The sequence below is a fragment of the Cervus canadensis genome, chromosome 6 (genome assembly GCF_019320065.1).
Source record: "Cervus canadensis isolate Bull #8, Minnesota chromosome 6, ASM1932006v1, whole genome shotgun sequence".
Classification (NCBI taxonomy): domain Eukaryota; kingdom Metazoa; phylum Chordata; class Mammalia; order Artiodactyla; family Cervidae; genus Cervus; species Cervus canadensis.
This window is the reverse complement of record NC_057391.1, coordinates 60514028-60534580: the sequence shown is the minus strand read 5'-3', so window position 1 is coordinate 60534580 and position 20553 is coordinate 60514028. Positions and strand designations below refer to the sequence as shown.

The 20553-nt window shown below is 39.6% G+C and overlaps 1 protein-coding gene across 6 annotated transcripts; it reads left to right on the top strand.

Moving 5' to 3' along the window:
• Window positions 1-1628: 1628 nt before the first annotated feature.
• Window positions 1629-19655, top strand: SPATA5L1 (spermatogenesis associated 5 like 1). 6 transcript variants are annotated; one of them, XR_006270074.1, is made up of 9 exons: window positions 1629-2802; window positions 4591-4776; window positions 9703-9861; window positions 14366-14575; window positions 15379-15603; window positions 16867-17001; window positions 17304-17352; window positions 17742-17867; window positions 19314-19336. XR_006270074.1 is itself a non-coding variant. In XM_043472090.1 (8 exons), the coding sequence occupies exons 1-8, from the start codon at window positions 1708-1710 to the stop codon at window positions 19479-19481; spliced, it is 2268 nt and encodes a 755-aa protein (XP_043328025.1). In that variant the 5' UTR covers window positions 1631-1707; the 3' UTR covers window positions 19482-19655. The 6 variants fall into 6 exon arrangements, 3 of the variants coding, with proteins under 3 accessions (XP_043328026.1, XP_043328025.1, XP_043328024.1); XM_043472090.1 differs by lacking the exon at window positions 17304-17352 and having other exon boundaries at window positions 1631-2802; window positions 15379-15571; window positions 16871-17001; window positions 19314-19655; XM_043472089.1 differs by lacking the exon at window positions 17304-17352 and having other exon boundaries at window positions 1632-2802; window positions 19314-19655.
• The last annotated feature ends 898 nt before the right edge of the window (window positions 19656-20553 follow it).

Genomic DNA, 20553 nt, shown 5'->3' with positions numbered 1-20553 from the left:
GTTCCATGTCCAGTTCTAACTGTTGCTTCCTGACCTGCATACAGGTTTCTCAGGAGTCAAATCAGATGGTCTGGCATTCCCATCTCTTTCAGAATTTTCCACAGTTTATTGTGATCCACACAGTCGAAGGCTTTGGCATAGTCAATAAAGCAGAAATATATGTTTTTCTGGAACTCTCTTGCTTTTTCAGTGATCCAGCAGATATTTGCCAATTTGATCTCTGGTTCCTCTGCCTTTTCTAAAACCAGCCTGAACATCTGGAAGTTCACGGTTCATGTATTGCTGAAGCCTGGCTTGGAGAATTTTGAGCATTACTTTACTAGCGTGTGAGATGAGTGCAATTGTGTGGTAGTTCAAGCATTCTTTGGCATTGCCTTTCTTTGGGATTGGAATGAATACTGACCTTTTCCAGTCCAGTGGCCACTGCTGAGTTTTCCAAATTTGCTGGCATATTGAGTGCAGCACTTTCACAGCATCATCTTTCAGAATTTGAAATAGTTCAACTGGAATTCCATCACCTCCACTAGCTTTGCTCATAGTGATGCTTTCTAAGGCCCACTTGACTTCACATTCCAGGATGTCTGGCTCTAGGTGAGTGATCACACCACTGTGATTATCTGGGTGGTGAAGATCTTTTTTGTACAGTAGTTTTGTGTATTTTTGCCACCTCTTCTTAATATCTTCTGCTTCTGTTAAGTCCATACCATTTCTGTCCTTTGAGCCCATCTTTGCATGAAATGTTCCCTTGGTATCTCTAATTTTCTTGTAGAGATCTCTAGTCTTTCCCATTGTACTGTTTTCCTCTATTTCTTTGCACTGATCACTGAGGAATTCTTTCTTATTTCTCCTTGGTCTTCTTTGGAACTCTGCATTCAAATGGATGTATCTTTCCTTTTCTCCTTCGCTTTTTGCTTCTGTTCTTTTCACAGCTATGTGTAAGGCCACCTTAAACAAAGCAAGAGTAAAGACAGAGACATAGAGAACAGCTGTGTGGATACCAAGAGAGAAGGGTTGGGTGGCAGGAATTGGGAGATTGGGATTGACATATATACACTATTGATGTTATGTATAAAATAGATAACTAAGGAGACCCTACTGTATAGGGAACTCTACTAAATGATCTGTGGTGACCTAAGTGGGAAGGAAATCCAAAACAGAGGATATGATTCACTTTGCTGTACAGTAGAAACAACATTATAAAGCAGCTATACTCCAATAAAAATTTTTAAAAATTACAAAGCTGTTCTTGAGAAGTCTGAATTTAGTCTTTGTTCTTCAAAGATAGCAGAAAGCAATAGGATTAAGAGAAAGAAGAAAACAGGGTTTAATTGATGACTTCCCCATCTCAGGATCTTTTCTCAGTATAGTTTCCTGGTTCTTTTTAGGTTGTTCCAGCCTAGAAGCTGGAAACAGACAGCAGAGGTCAGTAAGTGACTATGGACTCCAGAAGTCACTCATAGTGTCTGCAAAGCTATAAAGAGGGCGATGAGATTTTACCAAACCCAACACCGTGGCAAAGTAGCCTGACGGTCCCATCATTGTCTAACTTAGTCTAATTTCCTATTGGTCCTTTCCACCTATCAGGGACTCGCATCTGCGGCTTCCCTGGCGCATGCGCATCACCTGCTTCCGGCCGCGGTGTGCCGGTCTTTCCGGCCCGGTGGAAGTCCTACCTTATTTTCCTGGCTTTTGCGTCTTTCGTCAGAAATGGCTCCGGACTCGGGTTCCTTTCCGGAAGGACCTCCCTTAAAGCTGCTACCCGTAGATGCTAGGGATCGAGGCACCCAGCGCTGTCGTTTGGGCCCTACCGCCCTCCGCGCCTTAGGCGCCCACCTGGGCTCGGCGGTGAAGATCTCGCTGCCTGACGGTGGCTCCTGCCTCTGCACCGCCTGGCCGCGGCGGGATGGAGCGGACGGCTTTGTGCAGCTGGACCCGCTGTGCACGAGCCCGGGGACGGCAGTGGGGGCGCCGGGGTCTCGGGGGATTATTAACCTGAACCGATTCCGCTTAGTGCCCTGCCCGCCACTTCGGCGCCTAGCGGTGTGGCCGGAGTTGAGGGAGCAAGCGGGCGCGTCCGGTGCCCTGAGTGCAGCCGCGGTGCTGGAGGCGGTGCAGGAGCTGCTGAGAAACCGTCCAGTCTCTCAGGGCCACGTGGTGGCCGCTCCGCCAGGCGCCCCGGGTCCAGTGGTCGCCCTGCACATCGTTAGCGGGGCGCCCAGCCCGAATCCGGCCGGGCTGGTCACCCCTCGCACCCACATCAGTCTGAGCGAGGTGCCTCGGTCGGAAGAGGAGCCGCAGTCCGAGGTGAACCTGGGGGGGCTTTCGGAGGCGGCCGACTCGCTGCGGGAGCTCCTTCGCCTGCCGCTCTGCTACCCGCGCGCCTTGGCCTCTCTAGGGCTAGAAGTGCCACGCGGGGTGCTCTTGGCCGGCCCCCCGGGAGTGGGCAAGACCCAGCTAGTGCGGGCAGTGGCCCGGGAGACGGGCGCGGAGCTGCTGGCGGTGAGCGCCCCCGCGCTACAGGGCTCTCGGCCCGGGGAGACGGAGGAAAATGTGCGGCGGATCTTCCAGCGCGCCCGGGAGCTGGCCAGCCGCCGTCCCACCCTCTTCTTCCTGGACGAGGTGGACGCCCTGTGTCCCCGGCGGGGCGGCCCACACCAAGCCCCCGAGAGCCGCGTGGTGGCCCAGGTGTTGACGCTGCTGGACGGCATCGGTGAGGACCGCGAGGTGGTGGTTGTGGGATCCACCAACCGGCCGGATGCTCTAGACCCAGCGCTACGCAGACCTGGGAGGTTCGACCGAGAGGTAAATGCTCAGCCAGTGAGCGCGTTACCCCTGAACCTGGCCTTATGTGCCTCTGGTTGGTTGCCCCGAGGCGTTTCCCACTTAACTTTGGAAGTCGGGGAGACTGGAGTGGGGCTTTTTTTTTTTTTTTTTTTTAGAGAACCCGTTCTCTGGTCTACAAATGATCTGCGAGCCAGGACCCTTTCCCTCGCAGAGTCAAATTGCTCTGAGAAGCCAGGGGGCCGTTTGGGATTGTTGTGCAGGCCCTGAGGATGAATACTGTTACCAGTAGTGTTAGTTGTTAAGGACTACTACAAGCTATTAAATGGCAACCTACTCCAGTATTCTTGCCTGGAGAATCCCATGGACCAAGGAGCCTGGTATGTTATAGTCCATGGGGTCACAAAGAGTCAGACATGACTAACACACAAGCTATTAAACTCTTAGGTTTTGGAATGAGAATCTAAAGTAGAAAGATAGCCTCAAGAAACAAATGTGTTGAAATAAGAAAGAAGGCAGGGAAGAACTAAATCAAAGCAGACGTTAACTCTTCTATCTAGATTTATTCATTCCTTGTCTGAATGCCAGCCTCCTGTACCACAGTTGCTCTCTTAGTTGCCAGGAAGATTGAATATTCAAAATATTCAGATATTCAAGTATTATTTTATAAACTTCAGCCCTAAATTGATTCTTGATTTCTGTTAGATAGTTTGAATAGTGGTTGTGATGTTTGAACTTTGTGGTAGGATTGTAAAGAGACAGCTGATAATTGCAGACATTAGCATAATCTGTTTAGAACTTGAGTGGATTTCTTCCTCACACCATCTAATACTTGCCTGCTGAATAAGATCCATAAGGGCGGGGACATAGACTTTCTCATTTACTGGCTCCTAGAATGTGGTAGGTTCTCAAAAATAACAAAATAAAAACTTCCTGACGTTGTTGTTCAGTCACTAAGTCATGTCTGACTCTTTGCGACCGCATGGACTGCAGCACACCAGACTTCCCTGTCCTTCACTATCTCCTGGAGTTTGCTCAAGCTCATGTCCGTTGAGTCAGTGATGCTAAGTAATCATCTCATCCTCTCTTAACTCCCTTCTCCTTTTGCCTCCAGTCTTCCCAGCAGCAGGTTCTTTTCTAATGAGTTGGCTGTTTGTATTAGGTGGCCAAATTATTGGAGCTTCAGCATCAGCATCAGTCCTTCCAGTGAATATTCAGGGTTGATTTCATTTAGAATTGACTGGTTTGATCTCCTTGCAGTCCAGAGGACTGACTCTCAAGGGTCTTCTTCAGCACCACAGTTCAAAAGCATCAATTCTTAGGCACTCAGCCTTCTTTATATGGTCCAACTCTCACATCTGTACATGACTACTGGAAAAACCATAGCTTTGACTATATAGACCTTTGTCAACAAAGTGATATCTCTGCTTTCTCATTTGCTGTTTAGATTTTTGTCATAGCTTTCTTTCCAAGGAGCAAGCATCCTTTAATTTTGTGGCTGCAGTCACTGTCCGCAGTGATTTTGGAGCCCAAGAAAATAAAATCTGTCACCGTTTCCACTTTTTCCCCTTCTATTTGCCATGAAGTAATGGGGCCAGATGCCATAATCTTAGTTTTTTGAATGTTGAGTTTCAAGCCAGCTTTTTCACTCTTGAAAAGAAGGATTTTCTCATATTCAGAATCTAAGATATGTACTTAAGAGTACTCAGTAATAGTTCCAGATTTGTTCGCTAAATTATTATACATGTTTGTGAAGATAAAAAAATATTTTTAAGCTGTAAATGTTTTCTTTTCTTGCTTCGCACATAGGTTGTCATTGGAACTCCCACTCTTAAACAAAGAAAGGCAATTCTACAAGTGATTACTTCAAAGATGCCTGTCTCTGGTCAAGTTGATTTGAACCTCCTTGCAGAAATGACAGTTGGCTATGTTGGCGCAGACCTGACTGCACTCTGTAGGGAGGCTGCCATGCAGGCTCTGCTTCATAGTGAGAAGGTAAGAAGTATTGGTTTATGACCTGCATTAACCCTCTTATTAATTTAACAAGTTAATTTGGGGACTTAAAAAAGTGGTAAGTACCTTTTCTTGAAACTTTTGATACCTTAGACATCTGTTTCTTTTTTTTTTTTTTTTTCATTTATTTTTATTAGTTGGAGGCTAATTACTTTTAATATTGTAGTGGTTTTTCATACATTTGAATCACATGATTTAATGTATTCCCATCCCCCTCCCTCCCCTCTCCACCTCCTCTGGGTCTTCCAGTGCACCAGCCCTGAGCACTTGTCTCATGCATCCAGCCTGGGCTGGTGATCTGTTTCACCATAGATAGTATACATGTTTCAATGCTGTTCTCTCGAAACATCCCACCCTCGCCTTCTCCCACAGAGTCCAAAAGTCTGTTCTGTACATCTGTAGACATCTGTTTCTTATATGTATTTTTACATCTGAATTCCATATATAAATAGTGTATGACTGAAAGTGGGGACAGAGAGCTGACTTCTCTAGGTCGGCCGAGGGACTGTTCCCGTTCTCCCATACTAACTCTTTAGTGCTAAAGCCCAGAGCAATAAGGAAAAAGACACTATACCCCCAGAAGAATCAAACATGTGTCTTTAAAATTTTCATTTTATTTTGAATCTACTTCAGACTTAGAGAAAAGTTGCAAAAATAGTACAAAGAATTTTTGCATTTTCTTCACCCAGATTCTTCAAATGTAACATTTTATCACCTTTGCTTTATCATACTCTCTTCATGTGTATGGTTGTTTATATATATATATATATACTCATACTCTCAAGTGCAGCCAAGATGCCCACATAACTTTGAAAATTTGAGTGTTTATTTCCTAATATCAGACTAACCAATAGTACAATAATCAAGATGAAGAAATTAATACCAACTTTCACTTAATCTATATAGACCTTATCCAAATCGCACCATTTGTCCCATTAATTTTCTTTGTAGCAAAAATTTTAAAAGGAAAAAAGAAAAAAAAATTTTTTTGATCCAGTATTACACATTGCATTTGTTAGTTGTCATGGTTTTCTTAATTTTTAATCTAGAAACTTCTTCAGTCTTTCTTTTATGACTTCAATTATTTTTAAGAGTACAGTTCAGTTGTTCTGTAGGATATTCCTCAGTGTAGGTTTGACTGATATTTTCTCATGATGTGGTTCAGGTTTTGCATTTTTGGCAGAAATATTCCAGAAATGATACTGTGTTCTTCTCATTGCATCTATTAGGTAGAAATGATATATCTTTGTCCTGTTACTGGTTTGATATCTTGGATAAGGTGGTTATTTCTGAGATTTCTCCATTATTAAGATACTGTTTTCCCCTTTTTTATCAATACTCATCTTGTAGGGAAAAGAACCTATTCTTACTCTGGAGAAGTTTAGGTGTCTGGAATTTTACTTAAATTCATCTTTGACATTTAAATCCTTAATTCATGACTGCCTTTTGAAAAAATAGTTGGGATATTAACTTAAATGTAGTAGTTCTCAACAATATAGATTGGAAAATCTGTTCACTTTGTATGTAATAAGTCATCCTGAGTCCCTAAACTCCTCCAGAAAAAATTAATTTCGTTGTGCTAGGGATTCTATTGTAACACTTAAAATTGTCCTTTGATCTTAGATACTTTTTAACCCCTAATTTTGAGGGCTTTTTTTTTTTTTAAACCATAAAAGGATGATTTATCCTAGATTTTGAAAACATTTTTACCTAGTTAATTTCTATCCTTCCTCATCTTCTTTTCCTTTATTTTTACTCTTACACTGAAGGTAGGGAAGGAATTATGTGAACTTTAAGTCCTCATCTTTGGGGTTTAGAACCAAAAGTGCTTAAAGATTCAATGACAAGTCCCATGTGTGAAGATGTGAGAATATATGCCTCTTGAAAGGAGGACAGGAGTACAGGATGTGGGAACAGAGGTTTACATTTAGAATTGCCTCTGCTCTGAAGTTCCAGGTTTGGCCTAAAGCACATTGGCTTAGGTGGACCAGCCCTCTGCAGTTGTCCTAGGGTGGAGCCCACTGCTGCCTCAGGAGGGCCTGCCCAGGCATAGTTACCACAGGTGATGGCTGAGTCCATAAACAACCAGGGAAAGTGGGAAAAAGAAAGGCAAAAAGGAAGAGTGGACAGAGGCGTCTGGGCACGTACTGGTTGCATCTGTTTCTTTTTCCCTCTCCAGGCAGCTGAGGGGCTGTTGCTGCCCCTGTCTATTACAGGGCAGATGAGGACACTTTAGAGTTTGTTCAGCTTTTTGTCAAGTATGTCTATTAAAGTATTGGAAATACAGTTTAACACATAAACATATACACATGGAGGGGAAATGATTTTATCTGCCTGAAAGGTTTATGAAAATCAAGTGAATAATACACACACTAATGATCTGGAAGTGTAAATGGGATTTTCAAATGTTAGTTGGTGTTCACTTAAAGTATATTAGTATTCATTTACCCAATATCTGATACTGTTAGCTAGAAAAAAAAAAAAGATTCTATTAAAAAAATTATTTAATAACATTCTTTGTGAGAAATTAAACAAGATAAAAATTATCTGAAATCTCATCTCCCAGAGATTATAATTATTAACATGTTTAGCAACACTGTTAAGAATAGCTCTGTATGTACATATTCACTTATTTAATCTTACATAAATGGGATAAAATAGTTTGTTATTGAAAATGGGAATTTTGGGACAACTAAATATTCAGAATTTGATGTAAGGGTAAATACTTAAATATAATACAGATATTACAAATAGAAATATGAATTTTTAATAGCCAAAAAGAAGATAATTTACTGATTTGACAGTTTTAGAATGGCAAAACAATACTATTTTTAAAAAAGATGACAAGTTCAAAAGCAAAACAAACAATACTATAAGCAAAGGCAAGGACATGAGACAGACTGGGAAAAATACTTTCCCTTGGTATAGAAAGAAGTCTTAACAAAGCAATAGGACCAATCCAAGAGAAAATATGTAGTAACATATGAACTGATGAACTGATAGTTGACAGTGAAAGGATTACAAATGACTAATAAACATGAAAAGTCCTCAACTTTCTTTAAAGATTAGTCTTTTTTGATTCTTTCTCTTTTTTAAAAACTTATATTGAAATAATTAAAACTTCAGGGGAAAAATTTTAAAAATTAAAACTTCAAGGAGTGTTCAAGGTAGAGAATTCCTGCTAATTCCTTTATCCAAGCTGACAAGTTTTTAGCATTTTGCCATATTAGCTTTATCTTCCTCTCTTTTCTCTACTCTCTTTGTCTCTCTCTATATATACAGTTGATTTTTGAGCAACAGGGGTTTGCACTGCGCCAGTTCACTTTACATAGATATTTCTTGATAGTAAATCCTACAAGTAGTGCACGGTCCAGGATCGGCTGAATCCACACGGATGCTGGGAACAACAGGTTTGTTGGGCTACCTCTACTTAAATGAGGATTAACCTCCATGTTGTTCAAGAGTCAACTGTATACATATACACATTGTTTTTTTTTTCTGAATCATTTGAAAATGGGTTGCATGCGTTTTAACCCATTTTCCCTTAATATTTTAGTGTCCATTTCCTATGAACGAGTATGTATAATCTCATTATATTCAGGAAATTTAACACTGATCAAAATGTTGTCAGATCTACAGTCCCTATTCTGATTTTGCTGGCTGTTTGAATTTTTGTAGCACCCTTTTCCTTCAGTGTAGGATTTAGTCCAGGATAATGTATTATGTTTAGTTTTTGGTTTTCTTTAATTTTGAACATTTCCATAGCACTTTCTTGGTGTGTGTGCGAAATTTTGACACTGACATTTTTAAAGATTTAAAGTCAGTGATTTTACAGAGCATCTATCAGTTTGGGTTTTTCTGTTTCCTTTTAGTTAGATTCAGGTTACGCATGCCTATTGGGAACACTGCATTAAATGTGAGTGTGTCCACCTGCTCCTCACTGGGGGTGCCCCTCGTGGATGACTGGTGCGATCAACTAGTCAAGCGTTGGTCCAGTTTATCTGCTATAGAGCTGTTATTTTTCCCTTTGCAACTAATAAGAAATCTGTGAGGAGCCCCTCTGAGACAATGCAAGTATCCTGTTCCCCGTCAGACTTTCTCTCCCCTAGATTGGCATCCACTGATGACTCTTGCCTCAAATAGCCATTACTGTAATGGTTGAAACATTTATTTTCTAATTCCATTATTCCTTTTACCTCACTCTTGATTGAAGAAATTTAATTAACACAATAGTAAACACCATGTCTTCTGTCACAATGGCAGAAATTTCACGTTTGGTCATGTCCAGTGTTAGGTGTGGGGAAAATAGCTTCATATTATTGGTACAGCTTAGAGCACATTTTAATAGTAGCTATGAAAATTGTAAGTGTGCATACTCTTAAGCACAGTAATTCTATTTTGAGGCAAGTATTATATAAAATACTTGAACACGTGTACAAAGACATTCAGTTGCAGCTTTGTGTTTAGCACCAAAAGACTGGAAAACCTCTGTTCAACAGAAGGATGTCATTAAAATACTCATGCAATATTATGCAGTTGTCTGAAAGAATGAGGTATTACTGTATTCATGGACATGAAAAGATTCTTGAGAGATGAAAAAGTACAAATTAATGTGTATAGTATGGTCCCATTTGTGTGTCTCTTTGAAAGGATATACGTATGTCATAAACATACTGGAAGAATACACAGGAGACTGTTGACATTCTCTGGGGATGAAGATTGGTGGGAGTTGAGGGGGAGACATTTAGTTTTTTCATACCATGTGTTATAAATTTCTTTATAGTGATAACAAAATAGATGTATAAATTCAAATAAGGATCACAATAAAAAAGTAATCATGTTTGTGTACCACAAAAAAGGCCCACCTGATTTTTGGTTTGATTTCGCTTTTGGGGTGGATTACTTCAGAACCAGGACAATCCGACGATTGATGAAACAGACTTCCTTGAAGCTTTTAAAAAGATCCAACCCTCATCACTTCGAAGTGTCATTGGACTGACAGACATCAAACCTGTTGGCTGGGAGCAGATTGGTGGCCTTGAAGATGTAAAACTGAAGTTAAAGCAGGTGAGATAGAGAATCTGCTTAAGCCAGTAGAATATGATGGTCTAAGTGTAATGCATTTGTGCTGTAAACAAGTGGGACTGAAACTTACGGCTGCCTTCACTAATGCGAACCTAACATCGGGATCTGATGATTGCCTTTCAGTCCTTGTTTAACTGGACTCTACAGACATCAAATGCCATTTTTCATACTTTCTTTCTTCACCTTTTTGTTTAGTTTTTGCTCTAAAGAGTTTCTAATTTAGATGAAGGATCAGTAAACTCTTTCTGTGGAGGACCAGAAAGTAAATAATTTAGGTTTTATGGTATCTGTTGCAGTCATTCAACTCTGCTATCACAGCACAAAAGCAGTCATATGTAATAAGTATTTATGTTCTGATGAAATTTTATTTATAGAGAGTGAAATCATATAATTTTCACATCACAGAATATTCTTTTTTTTTTTTTAACATTAAAACATGTAAAACCCATTCTTAGTTCATAGACTGTACAAATACAAATTTTTCATTCATAGGTCTGAATTTACCCCAGGACTGGTAAAAACACAAAATTATAATTAACAGTCACTTTGGCCTGAGTAGTTACTTGATACTGATTCGCACAGTGGCTATTAAGGGCCACAGCTCACTGGATTTTCTTGCCTGCATTGCAGTTCCAGAAATTAATTTTGCCAATTCCCCTTTGGGTGATCCTGCCATAAGAAAATAGGTTTCTCAAATCAAGCACACACAAGACTAATTTATAAGTATCCATTATAATTTATTTATCTTAACTAGGAGCTGTATCTGCAGTGAACCCTGGAATCCTTGTATCCATGGGTAGGCACATTTTGTTTTGCTAAGTCACTAAGTTGTGTCTGACTCTTTGTGACCCCACTGATTGAAGCACACCAGGCTCCTGTGTCCTCCACATCTCCCAGAGTTTGCTCAAATTCATGCCCATTGAGTCGATGTTCCTATCTAACCACCTCATCCTCTGTTGCCCCCTTCTCTTCCTGCCTGCCCTCTTTCCCAGCATCAGGGTCTTCTAGTGAGTCAGCTCTTTGCATCAGGTGGCCAAAGTCTTGGAGCTTCGGCTTCAGCAACAGTCCTTCCAGTGAATATTCAGGGTTGATTTCCTTTAGGATTGACTGGTTTGATCTTCTTGCAGTCCAAGGGTCTCTGAAGAGTCTTCTCCAGCACCACAATTTGAAAGCACCTGTTTTTTGGCACTCAGCTTTCTTTATAGTCCAACTGTCACATCTGTACACAACTGTTGGAAAAACCACAGCTTTGACTATATAGACATTTGTCGGCTGAGAGATATCTCTGCTTTTTAATAGATATCTAAGTTTGTCATAGCTTGCCTTTCCAGGAACAAGCATTTTTTAACTCACGGCCACAGTCATTGCCCACGGTGATTTTGGAAGCCCAGGAAAAGAAAATCTGTCACTGTTTCCACTTTTTCCCTTCCTATTTGCCATGAAGTGATGGGGCCAGATGCCATGATCTTAGTTTTTTGAATGTTGAGTTCTAAACCAGCTTTTTCACTCTCCTCTTTCACCTTCATCAAGAGGCTCTTTAGTTCCTCTTCACTTTCTGCCTTTAGAGTGGTATCGCCTGCATATCTTAGGTTGTTGATATTTCTCCCAGTAATCTTTATACATATTTATGTGTGTGTGTGTGTGTGTGTGTGTATATATCATATATATCTGTATATATGTATGTATGTATGTATTTGACTGTGTTGGGTCCTAGTTGCATCATACAGGACCTTCCATCTTCATTGTGGCATGTGGGATCTAGTTCCCTGACCATGGATTGAACCCAGGGCCCCTGCCTTGGGAGCGTGGAGTCTTAACCACTGAACCGTCAGGGGCAGCCCTCTCCTGGTGGTCTTGATTCCATCTTGGGCTTCATCCAGCCCAGCATTTCACATGATGTACTCTGCATAGAAGTTAAATAAGCAGGGTGACAATATATAGTCTTATACACCTTTCTCAATTTTGAACCAGTCCGTTGTTCCATGTCCAGTTATAACTGTTGCTTCTTGACCTGTATACAGATTTCTCAGGAGGCAGGTTAGGTGGTCTGGTATTCCCATCTCTTTCAGAATTTTCCACAGTTTGTTGTGATCCACACAATGAAAGGCTTTAGCGTAGTCAATGAAGCAGAAGTAGATGTTCTCCTAGAATTCCTTTGCTTCCTCCATGATCCAACAACTGTTGGCAATTTGATCTCTGATTTCTTCTGCCTCTTTGAAATCAAGTTTGTAAATCTAGTTTTCAGTTCACTTCAGCCAGTTGAAGTCTAGGTTGAAGGATTTTGAGCATAACCTTGCAAGTATGTGAAATGATGCAATTGTATGATAATTTGAATGTTCTTTGGCATTGCCCTTCTTTGGGATTGGAATGAAAATTGACCTTTTCCAGTCTTATGGCCACTGCTGTCTTTCAAATTTGCTGACATATTGAGTGCAGCATTTTAACAGCATCATCTTTTAGGGCTTGAAATAGCTCAGCTGGAATTCGTCACTGCCACTAGCTTTGTTCATAGCAATGCTTAGTAAGGCCCACTTGACTTCATACTCCAGGATGTCCAGCTCTAGATGAATGACCACACCATCCTAGTTATCTGGTTCATTAAGACTTTTTTGTACAGTTCTTCTGTGTATTCTTGCCATCTCTTCTGCTTCTGTTAGGTCCTTAACCATTTCTATCCTTTATCGTGCATATCCTTACATGAAAATTTCCCTTGATATCTCCTGTTTTCTTAAAGCACATTTAAATATGCTCTAATTTTCTTATATGTTCTCATTGAATCTTCACAAAATAGCCATACTTTGCTGTGAGACACAGTCTTCCTTTAGCTCTGAGACGTTAGGCTTTCCTACCTTTTTGAGCACTCCTCTCCCTTACTTTAAATGCTCATTCTTCAGTCTCTGAAGAGTCCTCTTTTTGCATTTTCTAAGTGAGTCCTTCATCTCTCATCTCCTGAAGCATGTCCCAGGCTTCAGCTGTCTCCTGAAAGCAGCTAACTCATAAATCTTTTGACCATCAAAACTACTTAACTCCCTGCCTACTAAATAACTTCCAGGGATCTCGGATTCAGCGTGGCATGTCCAGAGTTCAACTTGTCAATTCCATCTTTACATCTAGATTCCCTCTCCCAGTGAAGACAGCCAGTTACCCTATCCCCTAAGTCAGAGACCTGTCTTCTAAATGCATCTCATGTTGTATGTCACGTAACTTCCCCTCTGGACTTCGCCCCTGCATAAAATACACTTATATTTTATGTTTCAAGTCCATCCCTTCCACATGGTCTCTGCTGCCTGTGCCATACCCAGCCTTATTATTTCTGTAGTCTGAGTCATTGCACTCATTGACCACTTCCCTCTGGTTTCATTTCCTTCTAGTTCATTCTCCATACTGCTCCCTCATTGTTGACTAAACAGTCAAGGCCCAGTGTGATCTGACTCCTACTTCCATTTCAGCTCCATCACTCCTTGCCTCCCACGTCCTCCACTCTGTTCTGCTTACCGCTGGGAGATGAACTGGATGGTTTGATGTGTCTCTGTATATATTTGTTCCTTGTCCACGGAATGCCCTACTCTGGCCTGGTTGTTAGTTTTTAAGCCTATCTTCCCAACTACAATAGGAGTTTCCAGCACAGGGATCTTGTCTGTCTTTTTTTGTAGAGGCAATGTATCAGTAGTTAACTCATGCTCTTGACCTACACTGTCTGGGGTTAGTCTAGTTTTGCTACCTCACTCTCAATAAGGTAATAAGGCCTAGGCAAGTTACTTCACTTTTTAAGCCTGAGTTTCTGCATCTCTGAAATTATGATGATAACAAAACCATCTACCTCAGAGGTACTGAGGATTTATTTATGATTCAGATAACATTTAATGAGTGCCTACTTTGTGAAGGTGTCATTCCAGGTGATGGGGATTTAGAGGTGAACTTTGCCTACATTCTGGCAAGAGCAGAATGACAAACTCAACATGGGAATACAGTAATTTCAGATAGCAAATGAGTGAGTGCTCCAAAAATAAAAAATGGATAGTAGCATAGAGTGCCTAGGAGGAGGAAGGTCTGTTTTAACTACAGTGGTTAGGGAAGACCTCTCCAAGGAAATGACTGTTGAATGGAGACCTGAGTGATGCAGAATAGCACACAAAGATTGTAAGGGAGTGTTTAAGCAGAGAGACTAGCAAGTGAAGGCCCTGAGATGGGAACAAACTGGGGTGTTTGGGTGATGGGTTATGTTAGGCCTTGTAAGCAGTAATAAGTTAGGAATTTGGATTTGAATATTGTAATTCTGACAAGTCATTGAAAGATTTTAAGCAGGAAGTGATGTGACCTCACTTACATCATAAGCTCACTGGGTGCTGTGTGGAGAGTGGACCCCATATCCAGCTCATAGCAGGTAGCTGAAGATTGTTGAATGAATTTATTGAATTTTTTTTTTTCACAGTATACTGAAACAACTGTTTCCTTTTGTGTCCTGTCTCTTTTTGTGTTCTTTTAGAGCATTGAATGGCCTCTGAAATTCCCTCGGGAATTTGTTAGGATGGGCCTGACACAACCAAAGGGAGTTCTTCTATATGGGCCCCCTGGGTGTGCCAAGACCACGCTGGTGAGGGCCCTGGCTACGAGTTGTCATTGCTCTTTCGTTTCAGTGAGTGGAGCTGATCTCTTCTCACCTTTTGTTGGAGATTCAGAGAAAATCCTGTCTCAGGTTGGTTGGTTTATTTTCCCTCATGTAGTTAAGTTTACTTTTGAATTTTTGTTTCTTGCCTTAAGGATAAACCTTATTACTTTTTTTTAATGTAACTGGCTATTTTTCCTGTTAACGTTATACCTGTTTGTGTATAGAAAACTTAGAAAATATAGAAAAGTATAAATAAGAAATCCTCCATAATCTTTCTACTTACTGTTAACATTTGGGTGAATTTTCTTTGTCGTTTTGTTTCCTTGGGCGGGAATATGTATTATATATATAATATCCACTCGTTTTATATATGTATATCCATTCATTATAGATACGTATATATACCTATCCACTCATTGGAGAAGGAAATGGCTACCCACTCCAGTGCTCTTGCCTGGAGAATCCCAGGGACGGTGGAGCCTGGTGGGCTGCTGTCTCTGGGGTCACATAGAGTCGGACACGACTGAAGCGACTTAGCAGCAGCAGCCCCATCCACTCATTATATATATGTACTATCCACTCATTTTATATGTATATATATATATCCATTCACATATATATACGTATACATACATATATATCTTTATTGTGATTTAACTTAGTGTTACCACTTTTAAAATTCGGTAATATCAAGTGTTTTTTGAAAATAAAATTTTTAACCCCTGTATAATACTCTGTTCTTTATTTTATTTATTCATTCCCCAGTTCTTAGACATTTAGAATCTTTCTTTTTATATTTTAAAAATTATAAATAGTAGTGCAGAAAACATTCATTCATATGAGTAAGGCATGATGTATAGCCTTTTAATATTTCCACTTTTGAACAAAAGGTATTTCGACAAGCAAGAGCAAATACACCAGCAATTGTGTTTTTGGATGAAATTGATTCAATCTTGGGCTCTCGATCAATCAGCAGAACAGAATGTAATGTTCAAGATCGTGTTCTTTCTGTTCTCCTAAATGAATTAGATGGTGTTGGATTGAAGACTATAGAGAGAAGAGGAAGTAAATCAGATCAACATGGTAAATGCAAGCAGCTGGAAAAAAATGAAGAGGTATTTACTAGCCAGGATACACCAAAAGTCCAGGCCAAACAGACTGCATCTATACTATCTTTCCCTATGCTGGCTTCATCTCATAGAATTCTATAATTTCAGTTTATTAGGATTTTTACAGAGCTGATAAAATTGTGATTTAGCTGGGAAGATGAGGCAAATTTTATAATAAAGTATTTTAGGTATGTATGAATGTGAATTTTTTCCTAAGATTAGAAATGTAACTACATATTGCTAGTGGAGAAGGGAGTGTCTTAATTTCTGTATCCTGTGAAACTGGTGTTTTACGTGAAATGGAAGAAAACAGACTATTCTTTCCAATAGTCAGTAATTAAAAATTTCCAGTTTTGTTGAGGTTTCCTTGGTTCTGATGAAGTTAAACTGACCTTTGGAAATCCTGTTCCTTCCTAAACTTTTATTTTTCTGGTTGTTTCTTAAATTGTTCCATAGAAATTGTTCCATAGAAAGAGAATCTTTATAGCTCCTTAGAGACATATGCCAGTAGAATTTGAAGGGACCCATGAGGTGTTCTAGTCAGTTCTCATAAAGCAGGAATTCCTTCTATAGCCTCTGACAGGTGTTTACCCAGCCTCTGTTAAAATATTTGCAGATACAGGGACCTCATTGCTTTGAGAGATCACATTACGGAAAAACTGCTCTGAAAATTAAGTTCAACAATTCTGAATGCTTAGCATGTGTAAGTCCTTGCTATAGCAGCTCTTAGATATTTTTAAAAAAATCTTCATCTTGGATTTATATACGTGCAACTTATATTGGTTGTCATATTTTTGCCTCTGTAAAGAAAAAAAAAGAGAGGTAAAATAAATCTCCCTCTTCAAGAACATGATAGCCAAGAGTTTTCATAGGTATACTATGTTGCTAGTCAGATACTTCTGTCTTTTTAAGTCATGCATTTAAGTTGTAATCATTGGCTGGGACTCAGATGCATTCAGGTCAGCAGATAGATGTTCTCTGCTGTGGTGTAGAGCATTTTTCATCAGTTCTCACATTGAGAGATGCCCCACTGGGGTTGATCACTCCCTTCACCGTGTGCACAAAGTAGCTCTTCGATTAATAATTTGTTTCTAGGGTGCCTTGATATTGAGAAGGTGGTCTGGATAGGAAATGTAAGCATTCTAGAATGAAGAAAACAGTATTCTCGTATTTAAAAACAAATGGACCTGCTGATTTGTAATTTTTTAAAAATACATTTACTAATTAACAACTTATTGATATTACTTTGTGTTGTATTTTTTCCCTCAGCTAGAGTTTCAAGAAATTTTCAATAGCAACGTCATGGTTGTTGCAGCAACAAATAGACCTGATGTGTTAGATGATGCCTTGTTACGGCCTGGAAGACTAGATAAGATTATTTATATTCCACCTCCAGATGAAAAGGTAATCACTGTGCTCATTTACTCTGTGTGAGCATTCCTAGTAACACATCAGTGTCTGAGCTCTAAGAAGATGGCAGAGTTGAGTTCCTGACTGGATGTCGGTATACATGGTGTGTGTCCTATATTGGATTCTGTGCTTTTCCTTACCTGATGGCCCATCATACATCATCATTTTCATCTGCTTTTGCTGGGTACTCTGGCCCTGTTTTCAGAGAAACATAAGCCTAAAAAATGGTAGTAATTTCAGCTTTGTGGAAGACTCAAAATACTGAGTTTAAGAGTCTCCTCAAAATTATTTTACAGCTAGAGTGGAAGAATCCTAAAGCGTTAAAGAGTTTTGGAGATTATCTGGGTGAGCATCCTTATTTTACAGTGGAGAAATCTGAGCTTAAGAGATCATATAATGTATCCACAGCCAAAGAGTCAGTAAACCCTTTGTCCTTCACAACCAGAGCCACTGGCAGTGAGTGGTGAAAGACACAGAAATTGCATTTTTTATTTATTAGATTTTGAAGGGATGAAAAAATTTTTTAATCTATTTTACTTTTTTAAAATTATAAAAATGTTAAAGTTTATCTTGATGTCACATTTACTTTCTTACCTCTTGAGAAAAACTGATTCTTATTTTTTAATTCTTAAATATATATACTTTCTCTGTAATATAGAAAATTCTGTATGTTTTAATATAACATTGTGTCAAACATTAAGCTTCTAAACATATTATGTTTTATTTTATTCCAGGGAAGGCTTTCTATTCTGAAAGTCTGTACCAAAAACATGCCAATGGGGCCTGATGTTTCCTTAGAAAAGGTAGCAGCAGAAACCTGTTTTTTCTCTGGAGCTGATCTTGGAAACCTCTGCAAAGAAGTAAGTTAATTAGTGAAGAAAATTTACACATTTCTGCACTTATTCAGATCTTCATTCACTTGGCAGTATTTACTGAAAGGGAGGCACAATGGGAGGTGAAACAAGCCGCTCTGGTCCCTTACCTTCTCTTCAGGGCTTACGGGTTTATGGGGCAGGGGGTGGTACCGAGAGGTGATACTGAATTTAAAAATGTAGTGAGTTGGGGAAGTTTAGGGTGCTAAGAAGAATACCAGTCCAGACTTGAAAATAAGAGAAGGCTTTCTGAGAGAAGGTGTGTGTACATTGCAAGTGGAAGGATGATTAGGGAGTTAGCCAGTCCGTGGGAGAGAAGGGGAGTGTTTGAGGCACCGGGAATAAAACGTCCAGGTGATCAGAGGTGAGGGGATGACATTGTTGAAGAGGTGGCCAGTGGCCGGCTCCCACGGGTCCCTATAAGGCACTCTAAGGCATTTAAACTTTATCTTGAGGGCAGAAAAAAGGTCAGCCATTGTAGGTTTTTCCTTTCCAAAAACTTGTGAAAATATAACATCAGAAAAATGCAGAGATCAGAAGGATACAGCCCACTGAATTAACATAAAGTGAACACACTTGTGTAACTACCACTTGGGTCAAGAAAGAATGTCATCAGCATGCTAGAAGTTTTCCGTGGGCCTTCCTACTCTATCACTAAAGAACCACTCTCCTGATTTCTAGCACTGGGGAGATGACTTTTGCTGCTTTTGCACTTTATATTAATGGAACCATATGGTATCCTTTTCTGTCTGCTTCTTTAACTCAAGATTATGAAGTTAATCTTCTGTGAAGTTCTTCCATGGTTTTATGTGTAACAGTGAAAGTGTTAATTGTTCAGTCATGTCTGACTCTTTACGATCCCATGGACTTGAGCCCGCCAGGCTCCTCTGTCCTTGGAATTCTCTAGGCAAGAATACTGGAGTGGGTTATTCTTTTCTCCAGGGGATTTTCCTGACCCAGGGAGTGAGCCCTGGTCTCCTGCATCGCAGGCAGATTTTTTATCATTTGAGCCACCAGGGAAGCCTAGTATAACAGTGGTTTGTTCATTTTCCGTTTCTTTATGATCAGTACTGTGTCCTGTTTAAAAACTCCTACTCTGAGATCAGGAATCCAGTTGCTCATCTTTTTTTTTTTTTTTTTTAAATTTTATATTGGAGTATAGTTGATCTCATCTATACTCCAATATAGTTGTTCTGCACGCTGCTCCACCCCTCCTCCCCCACATTTAAGCCTAGAATGTAATGTAGAAGGAAAGATGGTTCACTGAGAAGACTTAATCACTTTAACTTTTTAGCTTAATGTTTTTATTGCCACGAATATTGAACTTCTGTGAAGTGAGACTGAGATTTTGATGTTCAGATTTTAAAGTATAACCATATATCATAAAACAACAGTGAAGTGTATTTATTATTTCCTATTGTTTGTCTTTTATAGGCCGCCTTGCTGGCTCTGCAAGAAAATGGACTGGAAGCGACCACAGTGAAACAAGAGCACTTTCTAGAATCACTTAAGACTGTAAAACCGTCCTTAAGTCATAAGGATTTGACTTTATATAAAAACTTATTTCAGAAAAAAGAATTTTCTATCTTAGAAGATATTTAAAAGTTATTTTACATACCTGCTCAAGGCTTAATTGAAATGTGAATATGCACTATAATTTGTAACTTACTTTGTGTGTATTATTTCTTATAAATAAACAAACTTGTGCCCGATAGGCTAAGATTTCATACAGAAAAGTTAAAAGAATAAGACAGTCTTATGTACTTTTAACTCAGATTCACCAATTGTTTTTTTTTAATTTATTTATTTGGCTGTGCCAGGTCTTAGTTGTGGCATGTGGAATCTAGTTCCCTGACCAGGAACTGAACCTGGGGAGCTTGGATTCTTAACCACTGGGCCACTGGAAGTTCCTCTAGATTCACCAGTTTTTAACGTTTTGCCACATTTGTCTCCTTCTCTCCCTCTTTCTCCTCCCCTCCACAGTATTTTTTATGAACTATTTAAAAGTAGATTTTACACATCACACATCTTTATCCCTTTAATACTTCATTGTACATCTCTTATAAATGAGGTTATTTTCTTATATGACCACAGTGCAGTTATCAGATTCAAGAAATTTAACATTGATATAACATTTTAATCTACTGACAATAAATTTCATCCATTGTTCCAATAGTGATTATTTTACCATTAGAAGATCTAGTCTAGGATCACACATTCCACTTAGTTGTCATTTCTCTTTAGCCTTTCTGCCTCTTAATCTGAAACAGTTCCTCAGCCTTTCTGAGTGACCTTGACACTTCTGAAGAGTACAGACTATTGTATAGAATAGTCAGTTCCTGCCGTGTGTGTGTCTTAAGTACATCATGATGGATTCGTGTCGTGCAGCAGTATATGTGCTGTCATGTCCTCAGATCACAGATGGAGACACGTGATATCTGTACATTATTGGTGATGTTAATTTTGACCACTTGTTTCTGATATTGTCCCCATCTCCACAGTATAGCTATTAGTTTTCCTTTTGTAATTCTGAGTATTTTTTAAGGAGCTAGCTTATATGTAAGCTTTTATTTTCCTTTATTAAAAAGGTAATAATGAATGGAAAAATAAAATAAAAAGGTAATAATGCTAGAAAATACAGATGAACGTAAAGAAGACACTTGGGTGTTTAACC